Source organism: Mytilus trossulus, chromosome 14 (assembly GCF_036588685.1).
Source record: "Mytilus trossulus isolate FHL-02 chromosome 14, PNRI_Mtr1.1.1.hap1, whole genome shotgun sequence".
Taxonomy (NCBI): Eukaryota; Metazoa; Mollusca; class Bivalvia; order Mytilida; family Mytilidae; genus Mytilus; species Mytilus trossulus.
This window is the reverse complement of record NC_086386.1, coordinates 60,746,873-60,762,693: the sequence shown is the minus strand read 5'-3', so window position 1 is coordinate 60,762,693 and position 15,821 is coordinate 60,746,873. Positions and strand designations below refer to the sequence as shown.

Here is a 15,821-nt window from a genome sequence, read left to right as displayed (position 1 = left end):
TCGCCACAAGCGTAATATGCTAGGGCCGGCATGAACTGCATTCGCGTGTTCCTTCCTACACCAAATATACATGTCCTGCTTTCAACAAAACGAAATGATGCACACATTACAAAAATACACATCTATAAAACGATCAAAAAGTAAGAAAAAAATGTTTAACAATTAAAGCAATAAATCTAACTGCCTATTGTTAACATTATTATCCGAAACAAACTGACACTGATCACAAGACAAGCCCTTAAAAGATAAGAATCAAGTCGTGTCAAATTATTATTCACGAGTGGAAAATTGCACATATTGTAATGATTCTCTTGGTGATATATTTTCTTTGTTTCAGGGTTAACATTGTGCATACAGAAGACAAGAGGCTATTGCTTAATGACCCAGATGTACTTGTAAATCGATTGAACCGACTGGAAAGTGTCCTGGCGGTACTCAATAGTACGGTTGTCCAACTGAAAACAGAAAACCAACAACAAGCGTTAACTAACCAACAACAGGAACACACTATTCAACAACTACAAAGTTCATTGAACAATGTTCAAAGTAAGACCATTATATCATAATTATCAATGTAAATTTTCTTCTGTTACCTGCGTATGTATACATTCTAGACTACACAGCAAACATACTTTGAGATTTCTGAATTAGTTTACATCCTCGTTCTTTAGCCTTTATTACATAGTTGTTTCATTGGCAATCGTTACATATATGCCATCGACTTATATTTTTAATAGAGTGAGATGTAGATTTTCGACCAGTTAATTCATACGTTTTATTGGCAATCATACCAAATGCCATCTCCTAGATATTTCTTTGCGATGAAGCTTCTAAATTCTTAATGTAGACGGAATATATATACGAGGATATTTCATTTTAGTGTATAATTTTCTGTGCCTACATGGGTATTGGAAACTCTGTTTATAATAAATGTGTTTTTAACAGATTCTGGAGCAACTTACATTATATGGGGAAGAAAACAGTGCCCAAATAATAATACAGAGCTTGTGTACTCAGGTATACTATAGATTTGATATGCAATTTCACCTCAAGTTTAACCAATTGAAATATACCTTGTGCTTGTCCTCTTTTAAAAATGCATATACATTGCAAGGTGGACTATAGGTTTTTTGTTTAGTTTAAACATATTTTATTTGCTTAAATAGGCAAAAGGGATGAGACATAAGTTAATCAAACTAAGATAGTCTTTTCCAAGTTTTATTGTATAGCTACCAAATGCTAAAAAATATTTTGATCAGTTTAGTTTAAAGTTACATTGTTCTGTTCAGGAAAATTTAAAGAAACGGATTAATTTGATTTAATGCGACCAAACTTATAACTGTTGGTTAAATGCTTAATTTTAAGTCTTGTTTTCAATTAATAGTAGTTCAAAGATAAGGTAGTATTGCTAAGTGTTCAAAAGAATCGTGAAACACAAGTTATTCCAATTTACAAAAATTGAATAACCGTTATAATAACCAATAAACAGCACACGATACACACAGAAATAACGAAAATGTAAAGCAAAAAAATCAATCAACAGAGACAATGAGTCGTACATTTGAAATCTAGCTGTTTAAAAAAAATAAATCACACAACAATTTAAAACATCTTTTTATGTTTATATAACCCATGTGCAACATGTATTTGAATACCATTAGTAGTATGCAATGTTTTGTGTAACTTTAGGGTATGCAGGTGGGGGTCAGCACATCGAAACAGGAGCGACTGTCGAATACGTTTGTCTACCACCAGACCCAAACTATGTTAAAACTAGTGGTGGGGATCATGGCCGAATGTACGGCGCAGAATTTTACACCAATTTTTATGCTTCTGATGCTGTAGGTGAAGACGTCCCTTGTGCTCTCTGTCGCACAAATCATGCTAACACAGCTATAATGATTCCAGGAAAGAACACGTGTTACAGTGGCTGGAAGGTAGAATATCATGGATATTTGTCATCAGGACATTATGGTAATGAAGCTGCTACAACTTATGTTTGCGTTGATATAAAGCCAGAGTATGTTATAGGAGGCGTAAATCAAAATCTTGGTAAACTCTTTTTTGAAGTTCTTACCAAATGCGGTTCTTTGAAGTGTCCACCATATAAGAACAACTATCCTCTGACTTGCGTAGTTTGTTCTAAGTAAACATAAATTTAAGAAAAAAACCAAATTTATGTTTTTTGTGTTACTTATTTATCTCAACACTCCCCTGCACAAGCGAATGGAAAGAACTAAACTTTAGCAAGAAAAGACTTCATCTCAAATCTCTCGAATGCAAAAAAAGAAAAGTGTCATAAAAGAAACATGTGTCTAAGAACACGAATGCCCGCACTGAGGCTTTCCATTTTCCTAATTAAAAAACTGATTTCTTTTTCTGCGTGTTGTGGTTCTTAGATTTGGATGAGGAAAAATAAAGCGAGAGTGTGAACGCGAATATTGAATGGAAAGACGAAAAGGGGCACGGTCAATGGTCACACTTTATGACCCACCCGTTGCTTACGATGGGGACATAAACAATCTTGAACCATATTCTCCATGACGCTACCGAACAAATCTTTTCCTCTAATCGTTTCGGTACAGTATTTGATGCTAACTTTGTTTTTTATTTTGACAATATGCATACGATTATAAATCCCAACAACGCCAGAGGTCCTGTCTCTCATTGACGACATTGTTATCATATCGCGATATGCAGTGGCATACACCAATATATTCACTGAAACTTAAAAACTATGCAAACATAACTGAATTGCATTTGAATTTCGACAATCTAAGATACAAGTAACGTTAAAAGACCAACTACAAAAATATCAATGAAATAATTTTCAGGATTGTATCTTTGCAATGGAACTTCGTAATACATTGCGTCTTAATATTTCTCTGATGGCATCTGTTATTAGAATTATGATGTAATACTATATATATATATTATAGAAGTACTGACAATCTTAGTCAATTACAGAGCGCATCTGTCACATGCCGCATTAGAACTCGCTTAGTAGTTTTATTAATTTCAGCAGAATTCAACCTCAGTTTAAAGTTCTTAATAAATTAAACGTGGATAAATACAGAAATAATCATAGACGTCCAACTTTTTTTTAGACCTTAACCCCTTAGGGGTCACATCAAAAGTTCAATGAAGGATAACAAACTTAATTCATTTAGTTTTTTCACTGACCTCACACACCCCTTCTTAACTTAATTTGGAAAAAAATTATTGACCAATAGGGATATATGTAAAATCGATTTTAGATTAATAAAACTTGCAGCAATGTTAACCCCCACCCCAAACTATTTGATTTAAATTTTTTTTTATCTTTTGATGTCGTCCCTTAACAATTTTGATCGATCCGTAAACAGTGATTCTCGCCAGATTCTATAGTGATATATGCACGTGCCTGTTCCAAGTCAGGAGCTAGTAATTTTTATTGTCTTTGGTTGATGTCTGACGTCTGTTATATATGTTTTGTTTTTATGCCCCGCCTAGTGGTGTTATTTTGTTCAGTCTCTGCGTCCGTTCTTTCGCCCGTCCGTCTGTCCTGCTTCAGGTTAACGTTTTTGGTCAAGGTAGTTTTTAGTAAAGTTGAAGTCCAATCAACTTTAAATCCTTAATGGGACATTTTTTGGTTGGTGTTTTCATTTGTATTATTTTCCCCTTAAACTGGATTTACGGTATGGATTTTGATCATTGTTAAGGGTCATACGGCGACTCATAGTTGCCGGACTCAACGTCATTTGAAAAATGCTGATCAATATAAAACCGTTCTCTCCGGCACTCTATTATTTGTTGTTATAATTCAAAGAAGTTTTAATACAGCAACGTACAAAATAAATTCGGACATTAACACAAAAGATCTTGAGTGAACAACAGTAAAATGATAGTAATCTTCATTAAGTTGGTTGAGTCAAAGGGAATCATTAAAAGGACATTTCAAAATATTGCCAGTCATTTGGCATCAATTGATTAACAACACACCTAGTTATCATTATAAACTATCAAAGACTTGAAAGTGTCTAAGTTTCAGTATGGAACATCTAAAACCGACATGGAACATCTAAAACCATCAAAACGGTTGATTTCTGTTCGATTCTTTGTTGATCTGCATGTGAGGCCGCTAAAATGGATTCAAAGTTTCGAATTTGTCGCGACAATTAACATTTTATTCTATGTTGAAAATAAAAATTCTGTCTTTAAAGCTGAATTTTGTCAAACAAAATTCAAAAAACACTTTCTCCCACCCACCTCTCCATTATATCGTTGGTATTCCCGTTCGAATGGTTTAACACTATTCTCTTTTAGTGTCCCTTTAAAGCTTGCTTTTTGCTGTGAACAAAGGCTCAGTTTTGCAGATCGTACTTTGACTTATAATGGTTTACTCTTACAAATTGTGACTTCGATGGAGAGTTGTCTCATTAACGCTCATACCACATAATTTTATCTGTATCATGCTACTCTTTTCGATTGTAAGAATAAACATTTTAAGTTTTTAAATAACCAGAAAAATATGTTTAACATTCCAACCAGACCGAATATGACTTAATATCTTGTTTAGTAGTAGAATGGACGATAAAAAAATTACTAGTTTAGTCACATTTTGCACCTCAATATTTGAATTTCTATGCGCTAGATACTACCTACTAGTCTAACATTATGGCCGGAGTTATTTATAGACAGAGGATATTGAATCAGTCGTTTATACAATTCGTCAACATAATTAGAGCAAAACTACACTTTTCTATAAATATGTCATATGCACATCGAAATAGTAAGACATTTGTATACCATTAAAGCTAAACCTTCTGATATCCTTTATGACCTTTTCTATCTCTAGAATGATAAGGATGAATTTGTGTCACTCTATTTCCTCATAGCTGATAATAGACGTCTTACAATGATTGCATGGTTAATATATTTTCTTTTTATTAAGGTTTATCTGGTCACCACAGAAGACAAGAGGTTATTGCTGAATGACCCAGATGTACTGGTAAATCGGTTAAACCGACTAGAAAGTGTCGTGGCGGTACTCAATAACACAGTACAACAGCAGTCAATCACAATTCAGAAACAGGAAAAGACTATTAAACAGTTACACGATTATGTTAGTACTACTCAAAGTAAGACTTTTATGTTTATAATTCATACTTTTAACTTACTATTTATTAAAAATCCGCTTTATTTGACAACTAGATTATAAAAGAAATCACAACTCTAACAGACAAAAAGATATGGTTTTTATCTTCTCTTTTTAAGATGGCAAGGTACCGTCTTTAGCTAATAATTCGAGATTTCAAAAGTGAAAGATATTGAAAATTGTATCAGTTAAGGAATATTGTTCATACATTGTTAATTTGAAAAGATGCCCTTATGTCTTCATCTGTTGCTCCATAAAAACAAGCTTAAATTTTAACCCGTGTATTACGATATTAATCAAGTTAAAATTAAAAAGAAATACACTGCAGAACTATTTAGATATAATGATATTATATACACTACTTCTCCATTTTATCTTTTGAACATCACTGAGCCCTTTGTAATGTGATGTCATGCATATTACAATAGAAAAGGCATTTAACGTTTCTCTTCAGTCGATATAATTGGGATTTAAACCTTGATACACGTCTTATATTAAAACTTTGTCTTTGGTAATTCATAATTTCACTATAACAACGAGTTGTTTGGATTTTCGTTTATTTAGCGAATTTGTGTATTTTACACTAAACTCATGTTGAATTGCAGAATTCCATAATTGTTTATGTGCTTACAATATGTCCGAATTAAAAATAAATATTCCAGGCATTGGAACAACGTATATTAGATGGGGAAGAAAGCAATGTCCAATTAACAGCACAGAATTAGTCTACTCAGGTAAGAATGTGATTTAAATTTATGATACAAAATTAATTAAAATCAGAATCAAATAACTCCAACGAGATCTCTTGTCTAATCTTCAATCCTAACAGCTGAACGGGTATTCTGTCATTGAAGATTTCTAGTGACAAGTGTATATCTTTGTCTTGCTATTCCCCTTCGTGCTTATGTTAGATTGAATTATGAATTTCTGTTTCAAGACCTCAATATTCAGATATGATTGTAAGGTAAGCCTCATCGGTTTCACTATCAATACTTTAGATAATACTACTTTATATATTTGAGCGTGTTTATCGCGGTCATTATTCCAGTATTCTTTAATTTCACTTGCCCATTATTCTCTATTCTATAAATTAAAACCCCCTTATTTTCTTTTGAATTTTACTATTTAAAGCGCACGAGATCTGTATATGTAATCCCAATCCAGACCCTTACGTATGTCTTTGTGTGTCAATACGAGGAATAGTATAACTATACAATTCCTTGCTCAATACAACTTAGCAGTGATGTTTCTGATCTTTGTTGTTACTTGAACGACAGCATTCAACAAAAACTGTGGCCACATTAGCTTGTTACTGTTGTAGCGCAGATATTTTATCCGTGCTTCCTAAGTAATGTGCCAATCATAATTTCCTTGCTCATATCTTAGAGTTTTTAATCTTTCGGTATATTTAATGTGTCGGGTTTGTGTTCTATCCTTTTGAATTGTTAACAATGCAAAAACTGTGGCCACATTAGCTTGTTACTGTTGTAGCGCAGAGCTTCCTAAGTAATGTGCCAATCATAATTTCCTTGCTCATATCGTAGAGTTTTTAATCTTTCGGTATATTTAATGCAAGGACTTAAAATATATATACGTCCCTGATTTAATGTGTCGGGTTTGTGTTCTATCCTGTTGAATTGTTAACAATGCTCTGTAACTTCACTATTGATTTTACTTGTAAACTACTTTCATTAGAGACCCACTGATTTATCTAGTATCATGTAGATGAAATGATAATACTATGCTGTTTATCTTTGATCATATTTGATAAGAAAAATCTTATTTTACTTGAATTTACACGTGTGAAAGTATAATCAATCTACGATACAAAACAGCATAGTATACATATAAACATAACATATTTAATTATCACTTATTCTTTTTTTTAATCACAGGTTTTGCAGGTGGTGGTCAATATAGCGATCCAGGCTCGCCTGCTGAATATGTATGCTTACCACCAGATCCAAATTATGTAAAGACTAGTGGGTCAGATTATGGTCGTATGTTCGGTGGAGAATTTGACTCAAACTTTTTTGCTTCCAATTCTGATAACCAGGACGTCCCATGTGCTCTTTGTAGAACTCTTCGTGCTTCATCTGTGATCATGATTCCTGGGAAGAATACATGTTACAGTGGATGGAAAGAGGAATATCACGGATACTTAGCCTCTGGTCATCACGTTGAAAACGTTGCTTCTGCTTTCGTCTGCGTTGACATACAACCTGAATACATTATGGGAGGCGTTGATCAACATTATGGTAAACTTTTTTATGAAGTTCTTTCCAAATGCGGATCTTTGAAATGTCCACCGTACATCAACGATTATCCATTGACATGTGTAGTCTGTTCTAAGTAATAAAATAAAAGATATCAAAATACAGATTCGTGTTTTTAATATAAATGCTCAAATAAGTTGTCGGATTTGCAGGAATCGATAGTCAAAAACACTTGTATTTCTATATAAAAAGAGCCAACAACATTCTTATACTTTAGTCACTGACATTTTGAATTGGTCGTTGCTACATGGAGTTATAACATCAAAAGGGAAAAGGACTACATTTAGAGTCTAATAAAAAGACAAAAACATTGTCAGAAAAAAGCCAATAAAAGACAAACATCTTACTCCTTCAACTCAACTACACAGAAAACTCAAACATGACCCATATATGTACGTTTATGTAATAAATAGTTGAGATAAAAATGCTAACAATGAAAATTGGAATGCCTATACACACTTCAGCATTCGCAAACGCCAAAAGACAAGCAGAGGAACATTCACTCATCATAAGTCGAAAATAAACTGCCCACACCAGGACTAAATTGAAAAAAAGACCATAAAGAAACATGATAAAGAAAACTACAGTTTGAGCAACACGTACCCCATTAAAACAGAGTATGATCTCAGTTGCACCGGAAGAATAAGCAGATCCTGCTCCACATGTGACAAATGGTAAGTTACTAGTGTTAGTACAACCCTGGTTATAAGTCTTAGACGGTATATCACATTTGGGAACAGGAGACAGAATCGTAGGAGATATCTACTCCTGGCACCGCTGGCATTTTGCTACATAGAAATAGAAAGTTCACTATTAGGAGGCTATAATCAAGTCGTTTGCCGTAAAGCTTTGTTTTCAACCGCTCTCATTTTCAATTTCTAGATGTAATTCAATATATGAGACAGACTAAACTGTATCTGTTTTATCCTTTATCTCAAGTTCGATGGAATAGATGCGTCCAACATAGCCGAAAATGTTGAAATATTTAGTTAGAGAAAATCAATATATTGGAAAGTTAAAGAAATCTGCCAATTTCTTTTTGAAGTTCCTGTATTAACTGTACTTTATATGAATACAATAACAATCCGACAAGAAAACATGCAGATTGTTTGATGAAAAATACGTCCTTCAAACAAGAAAGAATGTTTAAATTCATGTAAACAACAACCTCATATTAGATTGCTACTGAGACAACTCTCCACAATTTCAATTCACCAAACGACACATAATTGATTAAATATATGTCAATGTTCGGGCTTCAACAATGAACAAAGCCCATACCGCATGAACAGCTTTAAAAGGCACCGAAAGGCAAATATTAAACAATGCAAACGAGAAAACTAACGGCCGTATTTATGTACAAAAACTGACCAAAAACAAATGTGTAACACACCAACAAACGACAACCACTGACTTACAGATTCTTGACTTGGGACAGGCATATACATATAGAATGTAGCGGGGTTAAACATCTAAGGAGTTTGGTTGGTCAGTGAAACTAGTGTCTTACTTGAATGTGAGTGTTTTGAACATAATTTGTCACTATTTTGTTGTATTTGACAAAAGCAAAAGCATACATTTTGTAGGGTTTTTTACATCGTGGCACATCACCCTTACACATATTACATATAAAAACGAACAACAAATGTATAGTTTTATAATGTTCTTAATTGAAGAATATTCCACAGAACTTCAACTTGTAACCACAACTCACAAATGTTAGTATTGATCGTGTTGTTGGTCATGTATTTATATCTATTTTGTTTTGTAGTACTCATGTTTTATGGAATAAAGATTATCTCTTGTCAATTACAGACTAATGTGGAAAAGTTGTTTTATCATTTGTATAGTACACTAGTCTTAAAACAAACAAAAATTAAATAAAAAGTAAGTAACACAAATCACAAATCACAACAAAAGTCGAGTGATAGCAGCTGATCTGGAAGGATAAGCTGACCTAGCTCCACACGTGGTATATATATATATATATTCGTAGTGTTGCTAAAGGATGTTAGCATTCAATAATCACTGTCATCCGGTTATATCACAATCACCGAAGAATAAGAGAAAGAATGTAAAATGCGGCAATAGGAACATATCTGGGGTCATCTAGTGAAATAGATGACTGTGTGGTTGCATTCCTTTTCTATTTGGAATATAATTTTTTTTAAATCCAGTAAAAATAAAACAAAATTTGCTAAGACCCATTATTTGCTGAGTGTAATCATATAAACCCATTTTTGTTAATTACTAATTCCGCAAATTAGATTCGTTCCAGACACTTGAAATTTTAGTTTAAGAACAATGGAAAAGAGATAGACATAAATACTGCAGAAGTGACGTTTTACCTTTAGCTCTAATTTTGGAGCCTAATTATAACTATAACGTATACTGAACTAAAAGTAAAATTACAAATATACCGAACTTCAAGGGAAACTCAAAACAGATTTCTTTCGTGAAATCAAAAGCATATCTTACGAATGGAAAACAACAGTTATATATGTAATAATAAATCAATCCCTTTCCTAATCTTTGGATTTTACTGAGTGCATGAATTTCTAGGAGAGTTGCGCCATTGTTATTTGTTTAGAAACCTGCCATAAATACTGCAAAATTTAAGTTTTACGAAATTTCACACCAATATGGACCAATATGTGAAAAAAGTTTGAAGTGAAACAACTATACATTTTGACACATGATTTAATCAAATACATGTTCAATACATTATCACAGCGATTGTTTTTAAATTTTCAGGGTCAAAGTCACAACTACGTCGTAGTTGAAATAAGGGATACCACATATACAAATTAGTTAGTCTAATACAATGACGTACACCAAGAAACTGACAATAAGGTTTGGATGTGAACATACAAATATAACTTTACGACAAAGATGATTTCATCTTTTTAATTGTAGTCTTTCCATTTATACTCAAGTAGCTGCTGCATATTGAATACATTTCTTCAAATTGATAGAATTTTGAAATATAAGCAACAGTAGCTTACCGTTTTTCAAAACGACAAACTTAGATGATTTAATCTTTTTAATTGTAGTCTTTCCATTTATATTCAAGTAGCTCCTGCACGTATGATACATTTCTCCAAATTGATAAAATATTGAAATGAAGGCAACAGTAGTATACCGTTGTTCAAACGTCTTAAATCGACTAAGAAAAAACAAACCAGGGTAACAAACCAAAACCGAGGGCAAACACTAACACACCTAGAAACGAACTATGTGATAACAAATGCATATTTTCCTGACTTGGTACAAGACATTATTAGAAAACAAATGTTCGGGTCAACCTGGTTTATGGCTAACCAGACCTCCCGCGTTATGACAATGTTAAAAATGTCGTTAAAACACATCATGCAAACAGCAGAACAACAATTAACATTCCATCACTGACATACAACGCTGGATATCAAAAACAGTGCGCTTAACAATTTTGGATCGTCCATTTAGACAGTTACAGGTCAGCAAAGGCTATGGGTATAACGGACGCATTTATTAATCCACTACTCTATGATTCTATATGTTGTGATAAATTGTTACGTTTTTCGTTTTACGTTTTGTATATATAGTTGTATGTAAACTTCTTGTGTTTAGTTGTGGTTGTATTATTTGTAAATATCACGATAAGATACGTATTTATCACATATTCACGCTTTCGAAAATAATTCAAGATATCAATTAAATGAAATTAATTTTCCTTTCCAAAATTGAAGTCGTTTACACCATTATGGAAAATATAAGAATTGGTTAAATGGAAGTTGTCCTTTCAAAATATTCTTATACAAATCTGTATTTGCAAATGTACCAGCTGGCATTTGTATTCCGATTGTGATACACTTTGTCACCTTTTCTACAATTAGATTGATAAGAAACCATTTGTGTCATATCGTTTCTGTATAGCACATGAGAGACAGTTCAAAATGATATTGTGGTTAATATATTTTCTTTGTTTTAAGGTTTATCTGGTCAGCACAGAAGAAAAGAGAATACTGCTCAATGATCCAGATGTATTGGTTAATCGGCTGAACCGAGTTGAAAATATCGTGGCGATACTTAATGCTACAGTTAAACAGTTAACTACTGAAAACCAACAACAGACAGTAACAAATCAGCAGCAAGAGAAAATTATTCAGCAACAACAGACTTCAATCCAACAACAACAGGCATTGATCAACCAATTCGAGAAGACTATTAAACAAGTACAAGGATCAGTAAGCAGCACTCAAAGTAAGACTCTGAAGTCATAAAATATATATCATAAAAATTCTGAACATAATCTATTAAGTGAATATTTTAAGAAATAGAATAGTTTTCGATTATTTTTCTTGCATTTTTTCTTTGAACATTGAAATAAAAATTATCATTGCCTTATCATTACAAAAACAAATTGACAAACTATATAATATAGTAATCATAAAAGGTCATTTTCATTAAGGATAACGATATCTGTGTAGAAACATACTTAAATTAAGAAACTTGAGAAGTTATATCATACGCATGTGCTCTGTTTATTCAAATCTTCGATTGATCATAATACAGTCTTCAAGCAAAAAATGTCCCTTAATATTTCATATAAATAAAGGCAACAGTAGTATACTGCTGTTCAAAAATTAAAAAAATAATTTTTGAAACGTATGTGAGGCCCGAATTTAATTAAAAGTCAAAGTTAAAGTCTAAATTTGGTCAGTTCATTATGGTTATTTTGAAGAAAAAAAGTGAAAATATTTGCATAACTTTATCGCTTAAAAATGAATTTATTAAACATTATACATAAAAATGAAGATTGGTATGATTGCCAATGAGACAAATCTGCACAAGAGACCAAATGACACAGAAATGAACAAATATAGGTCACCGTACGACCTTAAACAATGATCAAATCCCATTACGTATAGTTAGAAATAAACTGAGTTATCATTATGTATTGAAAAGAGGGACGAAAGATACCAAAGGGACAGTCAAACTAATAAATCTAAAACAAACTGACAACGCCATGGCTAAAAATGAAAAAGACAAACAGAAAAACAATAGTACACATGACACAACATAGAAAACTAAAGAATAAACAACACGAACCCCACCAAAAACTAGGGGTGATCGCAGGTGCTCCGGAAGGGTAAGCATATCCTGCTCCACATGCGGCACCCGTCGTGTTGCTTATGTGATTACAAATCCGGTAAATAGTCTAATTCGGTATGTCGAATTCATGAAAGGGAAGGGGATTGTAGTTAAGATTGAAACTTGAAACTTCGTGTATTTTTCCTTTTGTAGCCAAATAATTTATCGTGCAAAATTTCATATCTGTATTTAAGCAGTGAATTTCCAAAAAATGTAAATCATAAATTAACTTCATAATAATTGCATGATATACAGAAATTAACAGAAATTCTGAATTTTATGCAAACATTTAATTTAATGCAGACAAGAACTATCTTCAGTAGAAATAAGAAATTTGTTTATGTATTGCGTTATCTCAAATGGTGAAAAACATTTGACCTCTGAACACTTTATATATATTATCTCGCACCTAAAGGTCTGAGGTATATGCAATTGTAAAACTTGTAGAACCATCAGAACAAAGTACTTCAGACAATATTTATCTCCGAGAATCACGTTATAACTTTTTTTCATACAAAATAAAACTAATTTGCAATGTATAAGTATGTTGACAGAACCTCAACTAAACAACAAACATCATCATGTCGATTTCAGATTTTGGCGCAACTTATATCAGATGGGGAAGAAAGCAGTGCCCAAGTAATCGTACAGAATTAGTTTATTCAGGTAGAAAAATATGATTGATTAGATGTATCATATATTATTAATGCTTGAATTATGTCCGTACGTATATCTAGCTAGAACAATCATCAAAAAGCGGAGATGAACAGATATTTTTATTTTAAAAACACGTCATAAAATATGCAAGGAATATTTGTTCAAAGCATTGGTCTATCATTTATTTTGTCCGCAAATACATGTATCACTATCGTGACATTAATAACTGAAATTCGCATCTGGAGCTGGTGCATTAAGATTGACATTTATTATTTTTAAAGATTTTTGATTTCGGTTACAGTTTCAGAAATATTTTGACCACTTTCTTGCTAAGGCTGATTTAATACTTCGAGTAGACCAATGTACACTGATTTATAAAGCTTAGATTGTAGCACGACAATAGACTCTAAAAAAGTTTTGTGATAATTGAGTTGAGTTGTTGTATGAATCAGGTGGCGCTTTATTCTGAAAATGCTATCATTTTTAATGGAATATATTTATATATCTTTTAGTATAGCTATAACACTTTATTTGCGAAAATATCTTTGCGAAAATATCTTTGCGAAAAATGATGTGCACTAAAAGAGGATACTGATTCGACTTTTCCTTTCGGCCCTTGGTCAAGACTGTTTCTGTATCTATTTGTAGTAGTTAACTGTATATTATTCTCATATATACGAGTCTAAATTGAAAACTACGTTCAAACCTAGGCTATGATTGCGTTGGATAAAAACCGCAATTTTTATACGTGTGCATGTAAACAAATTTCGTTGAAGAAGGGTCTATAAACAGCACAAATAACATTTTCCAAAAGACCAAAAAAAGTGAAAAAGTATATTTAAACAAAACGCATTTGACTAACAGTTCTAACAACTGATGTTCTTTAACCCTGCTGACTGCCATTGGAGATTGCCGAATCAAATTGATCACAAGATGTAACATAATGGATCTTAATTCCCATACATATATATATATATATAAGTACGTCTGAGTCAGTGACAACTCTACAACAGATGTATCCATCGGATCGCCATCAATGATGGTGATACATGGCTGTGTACATAATGTATATATATATAAGTACGTCTGAGTACAACTCTAGGATCCTTTACTATAGATAATTTAGCTGATCTGTAACATTAACATCTGCATGCCTTATATATCATGTACTGTAGTACGCCGCTAGATTAAAACTGACGTGGCAAGGTAACACACGGCCAGCGAAAGCTCTTTTTTTTGAGAGCCCAAGTGGTTGTGTGGTCTAGCGGGACGGCTGCAGTGCAGGCGATTTGGCGTCACGATATCACAGTAGCATGGGTTCGAATCCCGCCGAGGGAAGAACCAAAAATTTGCGAAAGCAAATTTACAGATTTAACATTGTTGGGTTGATGTTTAGACGAGTTGTATATATATATATATATATGCATTGATACAGTATGTATTTTTGACTTCAACGTTCGTTCAAAACAAAACAATTGACATTTCGCAGTCTTTATATCACAACACTGCTGTTTTCAAAGTACTATATTATGTACATAATATTAACTGTTTTAACCGCGCAACGAGAATAAGTGTTATCGATCAAGAAAAAAACATTGTGATTATAACAGTTGTATCAGTTTTTCATTGTAAATTTTAAGAAATTGTATTATAGCAGCCGTTTGACACCGTTTGAACATATATGCTGGTTTTATGCTTTCACGTAAAGGAAGCCTAAAAATGAGAAAATCTTTTTATATTTATCGAAACTTTTATTCAAACAACGTTTTGTGTATTAACTCATCATAAATACCACGGTTGAATTATGTATTTAAAGCCAGACGCGCGTTTCGTTTGCAAAAGACTCATCAGTGATGCCCAATTCCCTCCGAGAAAGTTAAAATGGCAATAAAATACGAAGTTGAAGAGCATTGAGGACCAAAATTCAGTCAAGGTTTTGTCAAATGCAGCAAATGAAATATATTCCTTAGGTAGACAAGCCTTAGTATTTAAAACAAAAAGTTTTGTTAAGAGAATGCATGGTCAATTTTACTTCACAGGTTATGCTGGTGGTGGCCAGTATAGTGAATCAGGCAGCGCTTCTGAATACGTTTGTTTACCACCTGATCCAAATTATGAAAAGACCAGTGGATCAGATCATGGACGAATGTACGGTGCAGAATTTAACTCCAACTTTTTTGCTTCCAATGCTGACGATGAGGATGTCCCTTGTGCTCTCTGTAGAACGACTCAAGCTACGTCTGTTATAATGATTCCTGGAAAGAATACATGTTACAGTGGCTGGAAGATGGAATTTCATGGATATTTAGCTTCTGGATATTATGGGGATGCATCTGCTACTGCTTACGTTTGTGTTGACATACAGCCAGAGTATATTATCGGAGGTGTTGATCAACATCTTGGTAAACTCTTATATAACGTTGTAACGAAATGCGGATCTCTGAAATGTCCACCATACATTAACAATTACCCACTAACATGCGTCGTTTGTTCAAAATAATAAAATATGATATATACAACATAATAATTTTTATGTTATTATCATAATCTATTGAGTGCAATTATTGTATTGGAAAACAAGGATGACATATGCATATGTTGTGTAAAGTAGATAAAAT

At 32.9% G+C, this 15,821-nt stretch overlaps 3 protein-coding genes across 3 annotated transcripts; all 3 read left to right on the top strand.

Annotated features, from left to right (window-relative positions):
• Positions 1-240: 240 nt before the first annotated feature.
• Positions 241-3,004, top strand: LOC134697948 (uncharacterized). Its single transcript, XM_063560233.1, has 4 exons — positions 241-546; positions 946-1,017; positions 1,690-2,052; positions 2,940-3,004. The coding sequence occupies exons 1-4, from the start codon at positions 303-305 to the stop codon at positions 3,002-3,004; spliced, it is 744 nt and encodes a 247-aa protein (XP_063416303.1). The 5' UTR covers positions 241-302.
• Positions 3,005-4,893: 1,889 nt separating this feature from the next.
• On the top strand, positions 4,894-7,493 carry LOC134696631 (uncharacterized). Its single transcript, XM_063558545.1, has 3 exons — positions 4,894-5,120; positions 5,800-5,871; positions 7,033-7,493. The coding sequence occupies exons 1-3, from the start codon at positions 4,898-4,900 to the stop codon at positions 7,491-7,493; spliced, it is 756 nt and encodes a 251-aa protein (XP_063414615.1). The 5' UTR covers positions 4,894-4,897.
• A 1,928-nt stretch (positions 7,494-9,421) lies between these two features.
• LOC134697947 (uncharacterized) lies at positions 9,422-15,703 on the top strand. Its single transcript, XM_063560232.1, has 3 exons — positions 9,422-9,487; positions 11,385-11,655; positions 15,243-15,703. The coding sequence occupies exons 1-3, from the start codon at positions 9,422-9,424 to the stop codon at positions 15,701-15,703; spliced, it is 798 nt and encodes a 265-aa protein (XP_063416302.1).
• The last annotated feature ends 118 nt before the right edge of the window (positions 15,704-15,821 follow it).

Bases quoted from the DNA above. Each gene is read 5' to 3' on its own strand.
- LOC134697947 (XM_063560232.1), top strand. From the start codon at position 9,422: ATGTTAGCATTCAATAATCACTGTCATCCGGTTATATCACAATCACCG. The intron at 9,488-11,384 runs GTAAAATGCGGC...CTTTGTTTTAAG, and splicing joins CGAAGAATAAGAGAAAGAAT to GTTTATCTGGTCAGCACAGA. The intron at 11,656-15,242 runs GTAAGACTCTGA...TTTACTTCACAG, and splicing joins ATCAGTAAGCAGCACTCAAA to GTTATGCTGGTGGTGGCCAG.
- LOC134697948 (XM_063560233.1), top strand. From the start codon at position 303: ATGATTCTCTTGGTGATATATTTTCTTTGTTTCAGGGTTAACATTGTG. The intron at 547-945 runs GTAAGACCATTA...TGTTTTTAACAG, and splicing joins TTCATTGAACAATGTTCAAA to ATTCTGGAGCAACTTACATT. The intron at 2,053-2,939 runs GTAAACTCTTTT...TATATATTATAG, and splicing joins AGGCGTAAATCAAAATCTTG to AAGTACTGACAATCTTAGTC.
- LOC134696631 (XM_063558545.1), top strand. From the start codon at position 4,898: ATGATTGCATGGTTAATATATTTTCTTTTTATTAAGGTTTATCTGGTC. The intron at 5,121-5,799 runs GTAAGACTTTTA...TAAATATTCCAG, and splicing joins TTATGTTAGTACTACTCAAA to GCATTGGAACAACGTATATT. The intron at 5,872-7,032 runs GTAAGAATGTGA...TTTTAATCACAG, and splicing joins CACAGAATTAGTCTACTCAG to GTTTTGCAGGTGGTGGTCAA.